Source organism: Amblyomma maculatum, chromosome 1, assembly GCF_055883805.1.
Source record: "Amblyomma maculatum isolate TAMU_Amacu chromosome 1, ASM5588380v1, whole genome shotgun sequence".
In the NCBI taxonomy this organism is placed as follows: Eukaryota; Metazoa; Arthropoda; class Arachnida; order Ixodida; family Ixodidae; genus Amblyomma; species Amblyomma maculatum.
In genome coordinates this window covers 93078008-93091194 of record NC_139344.1, presented here as the reverse complement: position 1 = coordinate 93091194, position 13187 = coordinate 93078008, and the positions used below count along the sequence as shown (strand labels likewise).

Genomic DNA, 13187 nt, shown 5'->3' with positions numbered 1-13187 from the left:
CAGAGGCTCCTGCCCAGTTGGTAGGGATTTTAGTCTATCAGGTTACGCAGGGAATTGAGATGTGGCGCATTGCACGTAAGACCGTAAGACCGCCCGCTGCGCTTCCCCTGTCAGTGCCAGTATAACTCGCTGCCCATATAATTTGAAATTTTCTTCCAACTTCATGCATTCGCATCAATCTCTTTCTGATGCCGTTCATTGGCCATCACGGCTTCTGTAGAAGTCGAGCGATTTGGGCGAGTTGGGCGAGTTGGTATTCAATGACAAAGACAAAGAAGTGGCCGACTTTTTATATCCGTTGTTTTTTGCCCTTTTAAACCTTAATCAGTTCTGCTTAATTTTTAAGAAGAACTGACCGCAATTCGTGCTGCTGTAAAGTATATCTCTGAACAAACTCCTAGAAATAGGCTGTGTTCTGTGATTCCAAACCCGCCCGAAAATGTCTTCAGTCGGTTGTGAGCCATGGCAATCATGAGCAACTTACAGCGGAGGTTCGATATCTGCACCACCAGGCAATACAAGAGGGTCATTTAATCATCTACCAGTGGATACCAGGCCATAATGGAATTGTGGGCAACAACGTAGCTGACGATGCTGCTCGGTAGGCTCACGATACAACCAACATTGTCGACATACAATTGACAAGAGCCGACACAGCAAGGCACCTTCGACTGTTGCCCGAAACGTGACTAGACAATCGTGGTCCACGCCTGGAGGCTGAACGTCCCGCTCGCACCATTTTGACCAGTTATTTCAACTGCAGGTACCATTCGGCCTCCGCCGCTGTGATGCTACAATGTTGTGTCGCCTGTGGCTAGGAGTGGCGTTTACAAACGCCTATTCCCATCTCATCTGAATGGCAGTCTCTCCAACGTATGAGCATTGCGGGTGTGTAGAAACGATTGCGCACATACTTTGTGACTGCCCTCAATTTGAGCGTGAGCGTGCCGTCCTGGCTGCTACACTCCGCCTCTTAGACACTCGCCCTCTTACACAAGATAGAATTCTGGGCTCTTGGACGACAGCTTCATCAGGAAGGAAAGCAGTGAAGGCGCTCCTTAAGTTTTTAAAGGACTCGGGGTTGAGTTAAGAAGTATACGTTAGATCTCTACTCCCTTTCCTCTTTCTTTCTTTTTTATTCCATTGTTCCCCTCCCCACGTGTAGGGTAACCTATAGGGTATGACCTAGTTAACCTCCCTGCATTTCTATTCTATTCTATTCTATTCTATTCTATTCTATTCTATTCTATTCTATTTCCTCTCCCTCTCTTAAACCTTTATTTCCTTTTCGGCGATTTCTTTCGCTCATGCGTATATGTCGTCCACCATGGCGAATGAATTTTAGTTGAGAGTCAGCGCTCATTCGGTGTCATCCTTTCTTTAGGCCCCGTCTTTTCTCGCTCATAGAATACGATGCGTTTTCTGTCGTTGGCGCCGTCAGCTGTGTAATCGCTGCGTATGAGCCAGCTAGAATTCTAAGTTAATTTTCCATATCTCATGTGGCTGTGGCTGTCGTAATAAGTGATGCCGATTGCTGCCCAAATGGCAAGCAACTGACCTTGTAGAGTTAACTCTCCAGGTAGGTGGCATGTGTGATGTTCCTTGTGCTGGGGCGCTGGTGCGCAGGCCCACGTCTCATTTATAATTGTGGCGTCAGTGTAGATGGCTGTTATGTTCAGCGATCTTATCAGAGCCGTTCTCTGTTCTAGTACTTGTCTAGCCACCACGTTCCCCTACTAATAAGTCGCTGTGGCCTTGGTGCTGCAACAGGTGCCTCCCACGGGGGTGATGTGTTCCCAAGGATCTCGGTGCAGTGTTGATTCGGTTGTCCCATCCATGCCTTTCTGCTTCCCTTCTGTCATGTTTTCAAGCCAAGATGGCATTTGTAGTTTTGCTTCGTTGATAATGTCTCGTATAGGTTGTATGGTTACCAGCTCGAGCAGCTCTTCTTTCCTGGTGTGCTCCGAAAGCCCAGTAATCGTGTTAAAGCTGGCCACGTGCAACTTTCTGACGTCTTCGATGCTGTCTGTATAATATCCTGCCCAACGCCACCGGTCTAAACAATGTTTGGCGCGATTTTCGCCCTGCTCCGCCGTACTTGTTTGAAAGCCAGCGAATCATGCCAATATAATTTAATCTATATTCACTACCTTTCCGATGGCATTTCTTCTAGCATTCGACTTTTTGCTGATGAAAGTGCTATTTACAGAGTCCCAAAAATAACTTGGCCGTTCTCGCTTTAGAAAGCGACTTAAACACAGCAGAGAAATAGTCTGAAATTGGGTTAACGTCACTCAACATTAAGAAAACTTTAATTATTTTTTTTCAAGGTCATCACGCATATGTAGCCCCTAACTGTATTCTTGGTAACTCAGTCATATCCTGGGGTTATTCTCCCGCCCAATATTTCGTGGTCATCTTACATAAAATAATTCCTAACGATGCTAACCCATGTAGAAACTTAAAATTCGCCTCACTTTCCCTAAAGATTCTTGTTTGTAAATATCTTGTTAGACCCAAACTGGAATATGCATGCGCAGTTTGGGACCCTCATCAGATTAGCCTTTCTAACAACCTTGAATCCATCCAGAACTGCGCAGCTCGTTTTATTTATAATGACCATTCACTTTACACCAGTGTCACATCTTTTAAATTTAATGCAGATCTTTCTAATCATGAAAACAGGCGAAAACATATCAGGCTTGGTTTCTATCAGAAGTTTTATCCTTTTCCAACTGATTGCACCATCATTTCGCCTACAATCGGCATTCTTTCCGTACAAACCATTAGGAATCGGCATACCCTTCGCATGCGCGCACATCATTGCATCTTCATTCTTTCTTTGTGCAAACAGTGAAGAACTGGAATATTTTTACGGGGCGGCAAGCCGATGAAAACAGGAGAAAGAGAACCGAGAGAAGATGTCCGATGGCGATGATAGATGACGTTTAATGATTGTTGGCGTGTTTAGAACGAGCGCTCCTGCCCGCGTCACTGCCCGCTTATTCTTTGTCCGTAACAGTATCTTCCCGAAGAAGCTATGCGCCACTCTAATGCTACAACTTCTGGACTGCCATTGAACACATCATCCTTCACTGGATATCCCCACCCCTCATGCAAAACCCCTATCTACGGGCATTTACCAAATAAATAAATGAATGAATGAATGAATGAATGAATGAATGAATGAATGAATAAATAAATAAATAAATAAATAAATAAATAAATAAATAAATAAATAAATAAATAAATAAATAAATAAATAAATAAATAAATAAATAAACAAACATCGCAGGGCAGTTAAGTTGTAGTTACGAATTCATTTTCAAGGACCGTTACAACTAGAGATCTGTACATTTAAGATTTTTGTTTGGCCGTTTGAAGATGTGATGTTGCAGTCGACAATGTGCAATGTGATCTGTATTTTTCTTTTTTTTTCCTTATGACATTCTTGCTATTTATGCCATGTTGTGTCTTTTCTGGCGACAGCTGTGGCCCAAATTGCAAGCTGCTAGTAAAGGTGAAGATTGCTGTTTGCAGCTCGGACTGCATGCACTGTTCGCGTGGGTAATCCGCCACTTCCGTCCGTATAGTGGCATCATCTGCGTATATGGCGGAGTGGGCCGCGGTGACTCTCTCGAGAGCTTGTGGTACACAGGTCGTGGCCAAGTTAAATAGAAAAAGGCCATAAAACAGCTCCCCCCCCCTTTCCCCCTCTGTTTAAGCAGTAGATTCCGGCTCTCCCTCCGGAAGCCTTGTAAATGGAGCCTAATATGTGTGCTTTGGATGAACCTGCTTAGCCAATTGTATGCTTTTTGGCTGGGATATCTCTTCGCCACTTCTTGTGGGTATATTTTTTGTTTTACATTGCGGAATGATTTGTGCATACAAACCGCGAGGATATAATCTGGTGTTTGTGAGACTTAAGGATGATTACCATGCGGAGCAGCGAAAAGCAGTCATGCGTGCCCACATTCGCTCGAAATTCTTCCTGGGCCGGATGCAACCCGGGTTTCACGTATTCGATGTAAGGCTACATTTTTGTGCCTGTCATTCGCTCAATCGGGTTGCAGTCCGTTCAGCGAGAAGAAGCTGCACCACTGTCTCTTCTAATTCTCTAATTTTCTAAACAGTGGCCGAGAGCTATCCCTTCCGTTTAAACTAAAAACCCATTCATAACACAGATCAGATTGTGTCCGTAGGCCATAAGCTTATCGGTGCATCTCGTGGAAATGAAGAATGGTCTCAAACAAGCTTAACGCATTGGTACAGCGTAAATGCGCAAAGAATAATTAGTTACTTAAGCAGTAATATCAGGGTGGCGGGCCTAAAAATTGATATGCAGAAGACTAAAGTAGCTGTCAACAAACTCGGAAAAAAAGTATCAGTTTACGATACATAGCGAGAAGCTGGAAGTGCTAAGGGAATACGCCTAGGACAGGTAGTTACAGGGAACACGTATAGGAAAGGTAGTTGCCTCGTATCCGAACCACGAAAGGGAATCAACTAGAAGAATCAGATCGGGATGGAGCACATTCGGCAAGCATTGTCATATCATGAATGGCAGCTTACGAGTATCTCCTTAGAGGGAAGTCTATAACTGCTGTATCTCACTGGTACTATGGGTCAGAAACGTCGGCCTTACTGGAAACGGCTCTACCCCTCAGGGCCGTGCAGAGAGCTATGGAACATAAACGTGTAGGTGGGAGTTTAGGAGATAGGAAGCGTGCATAGTGGGTTAGGAAGAAAGCACGAGTTAATGATTTTCTAGTCGAAAACAAGGAGAAATGAGCATGGGAAACACATGCAATGCGAAGGTAAGATAGCGGATTGTCTCTAAGGGCAGCGAATTCAATTGCAAGGAAAGACAAGGGGGCAAGAGGTGGCGGAAAATTTGCTGGGTTGGTGAGATTAGGAAGTTTGCCAGGGTCAAGCGGATGCAGCTGGCACAGGGCAGGATGGATATAAGAGAGACCTTCGCCCAGCATTGGGTGTAGTAAGGTGGATGTTGATGAGAAATAAAGGCCCTTGAAAACGACATTCTAGCTTTCTTTCTTGATCCATATTTCTTAAAAATGTTCGTGACACTACACTCGCAGCGTAATGTGCAATCTCCCCCTCTCCTACATTCAGCGATGTACATACATCAAGTTACCACTCCTGGACAGCGCTAACTGCGCCTGAACGTTTTGCCCTAAGTCATGCATGCCCAACCTCCGCATTCATGGGGAGGTGGACTGTGTACTGTAAGGGCATGCTCGAACATTGGGGCTACCTTGGCAGCGCTAAATCCTAAAGGAGCCTGCAGTTTGCGTATTTGGGTGTACCCACAGAACCAGCTGATGGAAAGAAAAGAAAGTTGCGAAATTTTGATATCAAGGGAGAAGTCCTCTACGGGATGACTTCATGCAAGCTAAAGCTGTGTTGTCAGGCATCTAGTCGATGTACTTTTTTTCTCACTTGTTTGGCTTTTCGGCTTTCACTTCAGCGAAGTTAAAGCATAAGAAAACTCATTGAATTGCACATAGCAGGGCAGTTCGCTTTTGTTTCGAATGATAAAAATTAAGCTTTTAGAAAGTGCACAAAATCGTTTATACATTTTTATGCTACTGAGAGATGTCGACAGGGAGAAGCGGCCATAGATGCGCAACAGCGAGTTTCAGCACGCACGTACATTAGCTGCCACGCATAGACTTTTTTTTTTTTTTTTTTTTTTTTTTTTATGGGGGCGACCTATGCTGCGTACGGCGTTAAAGGGCCACGAAGTGAGCGTTGAGAAGGTGACCTTATTAATGCAGGTTCATGCTAACCTTCAACACGCTATTTCGTGAAAGGTCAACAGAATTATATGGGAGAGTGCTGGACTGCGTACCTCAGAAAGCCAGACCTCGGGGGCGCTCACGTTTTAGGAAAAAAAAAAAAGGTATTTTGCGGCACTACAGCCTTCGTTATAGGCTCTTCATTCAAGGATTGCTGGAGCCTCCCCTGGTGTTGTAAATGTCCTTGACGTATAAAGTTTTTTTTTATGGCAGGGCGAAATGCAAAAATGCCAGTTAGCTGGACGTTGTCAAGCTGTATTAAAGAAACCCAGCTCGCCGGTACTTTATCCAGAGCTCTCCATTACGGAGCCTCTAACAACGCACGCAGAGATTCAAAGCGTTAAGATCCCTTGTTACAATGTTTATGGCTGTATACGTAAATGTCAACACGAAGTCATACGAAGCCGCAGTCCCATCTTGTTGGCGTCGTTCGGAGACCCTGAGTTTTGGGTTTAGCGTGCACTCAGACAGGCTTCTTTGATTATTATTTTTGTTCAAGGGAAAGCTGGAATATGGAATATACATTTATGAAGGACAGCTTTCTGGATTATAATATTATCGCGCGAGCGTCGAGTGACCGGCACTGTTGCACCGGTAGAGCAAAAGGAGGAGAAAGCATTCCGAGGGCAAATGCACCTACACAATTCCTACTGCGGAGCTGCGCGTCATCTGAGAGGCTGTTCTAGTTAATGCGAAACAACCTTTTCTATCATTGGTTGAGGTGCATCGGAGCCCCAAGAAGTATTCTCTAATTGTTTTTATTCGCAGTATAGTGTAGTGCTGGTGACACCGAAAAGAACACACCTTTGCAATGAACAACCTAGCACGCCCAGGAAAATGATTGTAATAATTACTTAGGTGGAACTAATTGGAGATGATCTTCAATTTCGGCTCAATAAAGTAGTTGTAAGTGAGTGATTACTCATTAGAGTCCGCCAGAATGCAGTCAAACGGCTACGAAGCAAAGATATACAACTTTCGCGGAAACGTGGTAGAAGCAGGATTTTAACCCGACAGGGCAGTCGCTTTACTTATAACTCAGCGAAACAAGAAGGCTTGTAGATCAGGTGGTATTAAACGAGAGTAGACTGGCAAAGAACTCGAAGGGGATGTGACATTGATACAAAGTTTAAAGGAATCCATCAAGGTGGAACAGGTTTGTAACATGGGAGTAATTACTTAACATTATTGAAAGAACAGCGCTGAAGACAGTATACCTTCAAACGCGCCTGGATTATGCCTTCGTTCTTGCTAAGTTTCGCGTTTGCACCAATACAGTGTCATTGAGACGCAACAGAAGGAAAAAAGAAACGCTCTCAGAACCCAGCGGTTAAGCTTGCTTTTGGCACATGAACAGCCACGTACACTGCCGCCTCCAGCAGAAAAATCAACTGGCGTGCTTGTTTCATATTCCTTCTTACGCTTTGCTTCGTCTCAGCGCTGCTGCTCTTGGAGATCGAGGTTCGCGCTGTTTTATTGAAACCCGAAACGCTGCACAAGCGAGGTTCCAATGAAGAAAGTACTACAATGCACTGTTTTGAAAGCGAAGTTTTTGAAAAACTTGCGATGCATCTCTTTTCACGACTCTAGTTACGGACTGCCAGACAACAAAGTTGATGCGGCAGAAAAATGTAGTGCAGGACCAGTTGCGGTAGAAAAGGAGTAAAAAGGAGGCTTTTGAGCAGCGCAGACGGATACTAGTGACGCACTTAAAAGACGTCTAGCATAGTAAGTTCCCACTTGCATGAAGCTCGCATACTTTCTTTCCCGCCAAAACCGACCAGCGTCTGAGCGATGGCTGGCGATCCTGAGCTCATGGTTCCCCTAAGTTACGCTCTTACACAGTATTGCTCGGTCCTGGGAACACTTGTGGATCGGGGGACTCCACAAAGAAAGCCAATATCAGCGCACAAGCAACTCGGCCCCTCGGAAGGGGCGGCCTCGACCCGATGCCGGCGCAGTCGTTAATTCGCCGCGAGGAAGCTGAGCGCACAGAGGCAGTGATCTTTGGTATCGTCGCCCGCTGAGCTTCTGTTTAAGCTCTGCGAGAAAAGAATGTGCGCCGCCGGAGAGAGAAAAGGAAAACAAGGTTGCCCGCCTCGCTGCAGTTCGGTGGGAAGTAGTAGAGGGCGTTACCGCCCGAGCCGCTGCTGCTGCTGCTTGGGCAGGAGCAGTGACTTCTACAAACAGTCGGTCGACCGGGAGCGAGCAGCAACAACTCTGGCCGAGATTTAAGACCAGCGTTTTACACGTCCTTTTTCCCTCGCTCTTTCTCGGGGGACAAGCGGCGGAAAGGCTAACGCTTCGGCCTCCCACCCAATCTTCTTCTCTCTCTTTCCGTCTTTCCGGGGAGATGAACTTGTGTTTGTTTCCGTGTGGGCTTCGACGCATGAATGCGGAATGCAGCCTCTTTTGCGCCGGGTCTATCCCAGAAGCAAGGCGCATAGCGTTAGAGGGGGTGCGGGGAAACACTATGGGAGCCCCTTTGTTTTTGTTGATGGGGACCATGTTGCGCCTTGGAAGCGCAGAGATCGATAGCTCTCTATGCAAATGGCTCCGACACCCAGGCGCCGCCGGTTTTTCTCTCTTATGTCTTCGGCCGCTCGTTTTTCTTGCTGCTCGTGTGTTTGTGTTGCACACGCGCGCTGAAACTTTTTTCTCTGCTCGATAGCTAGATGAACGTTTTGCTTTGCGCGGCCCAACGCAGGCAGTGACAGCTGCCGCTGCTCGTTATTCTGGAGGTTAATATTTTCGAGGTATAAAGAACAACAAAAAGCCTCGCGCTCCTCGTATCAAATCAAGCGGGAAGAAATGAACTCATGGCAGAATTGAGCCAGTCAGGCACGCTTCGTTATACTGTGTTCGGTGATAAAAATAAACATTAGGGATTAGCAAAGCGCTTGATATAAGAGTAATGAATGTGGAGAAAAAAAACTGCGTTTTCAAGCTCGTCAACTTTTTTCATGAATGCTTTGTTTATTGTACACATCGTGAGTGCAGTCCTGCTCAACATACGCTGCCTTCTAATTTTCTAGTCTCGTTGGACTCTAGTAGCGATTTTTTTAATGACTATTTATCAGCTCAGCTCTTTTAACCATTCAGGTCAAACTCTGAAACGCCAGCAGCATTTACTGACCAAAATTACCAGCCAAGGCAGCGACGTGCACGCTCACTGCATCCGCAAAACGCTGTTTATTAAAAAACGTTACCTTATTTATGTTGTCGCCGCTAAGGACCTGAAAAGGACATACTTGAATAAGGAGCGACAGTGCTTTCAGGGAAATGCAGCTTGCCGCTGCTGCTAGGCGGCCTTCGTGGACGGTGGGAAAATAAATAGAATCAAAATAATAACTTCGCCGCTATTACTCCCTACCTCGAAATGTTTGCACTGGTAAGAATAAGCCGGGAAAAGCGTTTCGAAGGCGTGTTTGCCAGAGTGTTTACGCACTGCGTGCTTGTCTCGGATACAATGCCAAGAGAGAATAAACCTCAGAGCACAAATTTACCTGAACTTTGACATATGCGACGAACACAATGGAATATGTCGCTTGTTTAGCAGCTCTTTGTTACATATCTGCTTCGTACAGTGTTTTCCCTGTGTCTTGGCACTGTTGAGCGCGGACATGAGGTGCCCTGTGGGTCGAATTTGTTCGAGAAACCCCGTTGCTAAGCCAGTGTACCATTATTTAGTATTGTTCGCTGACGTACTTTTCCGAAAAGGATAAAAAAATCATAGGTGAATGAGAGATGGATTCCATGCCAGCATTGTATTATGGGACTTAAAGCCAACGACATAAAGAAGAAAAGCAGCTGATTGCCTTAAACGGTGCCTTATACATCTCGCGACTCTACTCGAGCAGGCTTCGGACAACAAACGACGAACCCGTTCTAATTGAAGATCCTAAAACAGGTTGTCACCAATAAACTCCAGGCAGCCGATGCGGGCAGAAAAGAACATGACCGCAGTGTGAGGAACCTAAGACAACTGTTCAGCCCACACTGATTATTTTTTTTCTTCGTTATGGCGAGGAAGTTGCCGAAAGAAGCAACCTCGATACTCCAGTCTAAGCAGTTGCAGGCGCCTTCTTGTTGTCCAGGTTGTGCTTCAGTGCTTTTCTGGCACAACATCCACGCAAGCGGCAAAGCCAGCTTGCCGTTGTCGCACAGACGATCGCAGCAGGAAGGGGCTAGTGCGCACTGCGCAGCTGACGCCCGTGACGCGGCCACAAGTTACGCGGCGCACGCACGCGTGCACTACAGGGTAGCTCTATTTCCGTGCTTGCTGAGGCAAATCCGGAAAAATTCTGCGCAGGAGCGAGTTTTTCTTCTTTCATCTCGCGCTGTCCCTAACCGTAACAAAGGGAGAGATAAAGGCACGGGATGCGCGGGGCTTTCGGCCAGTGCTGTCGGAGCGTCTTGTCGGAATGGAAGCGAGGTGCGTGCGTGTAGCGCTCAGCACTAGTTGTAATTGCAAAGCATTAAAGCAAGCGACGTGTACGCAGACAGCCGCCTAGGTCGTTACTGGCCTCGCGCTCCAGTAACGACGTGCTGCCGAGCGGTTTACGCGTCCCGCTCTGCGGTTGCGCTCCGACACCAGCACATCCCTATCCTCCTTCCCTGTGTCTCCTAGCCCCCAACATCCCTAGGCGGCTCTTTACTTGTGGCCTGCAACACCCGCGCCGTGTTTGCGTTTCGGTTTCGCCGCAAACGCGCGCTCGGAAACGCACCACTGTGGCGTAGGGTGCCAACGTGAGCATTTTCGATTCTCCGCCCCTCCTCTGCCTTTCTCCCGCCCCCTTTTCCCCACATCACCGCCGGTCTGCGTTTGCGCGCGTGCGCGTGCGACAGCGTGTACGTGTTTATTCTACTCGGTGGTGCACTACCGAGTAGGGTCCATCCTCGCTTTCTTCAAAGGCCTGCCGCGCATACTCTTTCCACCCGACACTTCCATTATTTTTTCTCTCTCCATCATATTTTGTGACGCCGCGTACATAGCTACTAGACCAGCGGATAACCTCTCAGCGCGCATGGTGGGCGTCCCGTGCTCGGTTTAATTATCGCGTGTTTGTTCTCAGTCACAGGATAACTGGGCATCTCGCCGCAGTTTCCTTCAAGTTAAGCGGCGGCGCTTAATAAAATTGTGTTGTTTTTTTTCTTGCCTTTCTCCCTTTTTACCTTGCCTTCTGTCATCGCAACCTGCTTCATTTTGTTTTGCTAGATTTTGTCCCGTTATCATAACATTACCTTAACGAGAGCCAGCGCTGGGATTCGGAGGTTGCTCGCGCGTTTTGAAGAAATATTTTCGTCTTCATTTGTTTCCCTCGCCAGTAATTGCTTCAGAAGAAGCGCTACGAAAGCCCGCATACTTATTCATGACGAGAGGACAGGGCTTCCATTAGTGGGAAAATTTCTCATTACATAGAATGAGCCTCGTGAGATTTCAGCGCGGACGGGAACTGTTCACTCCGACGGAAACAATGGGTATGCGGTGAAGCGACGGTAAATAAACAAGCTTCAAGGATATTATGAGAGCAGAACTCGCGGGGAAGAAACTCGATGCTAATTTATCAACAAGGCTTTTTTTTTTTTTTTTTTGGTTTCTGTTCCCTCAAAGTGTGCTTTGGAGCTCATTTAGAGCTCACATGGCAGTGGCAACGTTCAGATGCAAAACATGTGTATTTACAACCTTGCGCCGGGGCGCATCAAGAATGTTTTTTTTTTTTTTTTTTTTTTTTTGTGGCAGGGACAACGGAAAGATATAACCGACTTTTTTTCTTGTAAGCTTACTATGCGTAACGCTATCAGAAATAGCAGCGCGTGCGTGACGGCGGTGATTACTTCTTTTGAAGCACGCAATAACAAGATGTTCTCAATGAATCTTGCACGCCATGTACTACGTGTCTTTTCATTTCAGCAATAAAGGACTGCGTGACATCCTCCGAGTTCACGTTACACAAGACACGTGCGTGTGATTGCATAACGTGAAAAGCCCCAAAAAGGTGCTTTCATCACGCTTCATTGCGCAGTCCAAGGACAGAACACACTTAATTCGCTCTGGCGACATTTATTGCGAACTCAATACAAACTGTATCGACGACAACGCCGTGAAAAAAAAAATATAGAATTTGTCGAAAGTTTCTCAAACTCAAAAACAAAAAAAAAAAAACGCGCGCAGGCGGCAGGCAGCAGCGCAAATTTAATTTTGCATTCGAGGTACTTTTCGAAGGCCTGACTCGGTTCCTATTTTCCGACGCTTATTTCACTCAGATATATCCAAGCCTGAACTCAGACCGCGAGCCGTGACCCAGCCAAGTCTCGTCACGGTCGCCGGTCAGGAAGCGATATCTCGGGTGAACTGATGCGCAAACGTGTTCCCCGTTCGAGCAGTGGATTCTTCAAAGACGGACCACTTCCGCCGCCTCTTCGGCGCCGCTTTTCTCGGTCTACCCGCGGCTGAGTGAAGCTGAGGTTAGCAGATGGGCAATGAGGCTTGTTCGTACGGAAGTGAACAAAATTGCGAAAGAGGCCCGACTCTGCGGCTCGGATGAGACGACGCAAATGAGGTGAGCGATACAGCTGCCGCAGGGGTGCGCAACCTGTCAGGCGTTTCCTGCAGAAATTGCTGCGCTAACTGCCTCGTACTCCTGCACCGGGCAGCTTCACTCGTTAAAGGTAAAGCAACAGGAGTAGTCTTCCTGTGCAGCACAACCGAAACTCTGGGTGCGTCTTGCGGTGCTTCCAGCACTTCGAATTTCCGCATGTGTTTACTAGACTTGGAAGAATACTGTAGGCCGTTTTGAATGACTCGGAAAACTTAACGGTATTTCCGCGTGCGCCACACAGCACGTGAGAGCGGGTCTCTCTCCTTTCTCTCAGTATTCTGATTTACACTAATATGCCACAGTGCTGCAACGCGAGGCCCCTTTGTACCAGGAGTCTGAGAATTTTAGGGAGCAAGGAGCGCTTTCGAAGGAGGTGCGTGCACGTCAGTGCGCCACGCGGTGACACAGCTGGCGCGGAGCAGCAGCAGCAGAGACGATGGGTCCTGTCACCAGTAGGGGGAGACAGGAGGCAGCCTCGGTGCCGCAGCCGACGAGAAGCGTGGCGGCAGTGGAGCGCGCCGATGCGCCATGCCGCCGAGCTGCCGATCGGCCGTCGGCTCGCGGTATGCCAGAGGCGGCGGTGCGAAGCCCCGTGGGAAGGCTCGATAGCTCTCGGCCGCCAGCTCCTGCTTCTCCTTCAGCGCCTGGCACTCAAACACGTCCTTGCAGCTGTAGCCGAAGCCCCGGCCGTAGCGGTCCGTGGTGAAGCCGAAACGGTACGGGTCCATCCTGCGGCCGCACATAGACGGTATAATTGAATGGCGTC

General features: G+C 47.4%; 1 protein-coding gene across 1 annotated transcript in view; it reads right to left on the bottom strand.

Annotated features, from left to right (window-relative positions):
• Positions 1 to 12867: 12867 nt before the first annotated feature.
• The window catches only part of LOC146203182 (uncharacterized), a 30200-nt gene continuing 29880 nt past the window's right edge, over positions 12868 to 13187 (bottom strand). The window contains exon 3 of the mRNA XM_084585381.1: positions 12868 to 13150. Within this exon, the coding sequence (XP_084441507.1) occupies positions 12868 to 13150 (283 nt within the window). The remainder of the gene's footprint in view (positions 13151 to 13187) is intronic.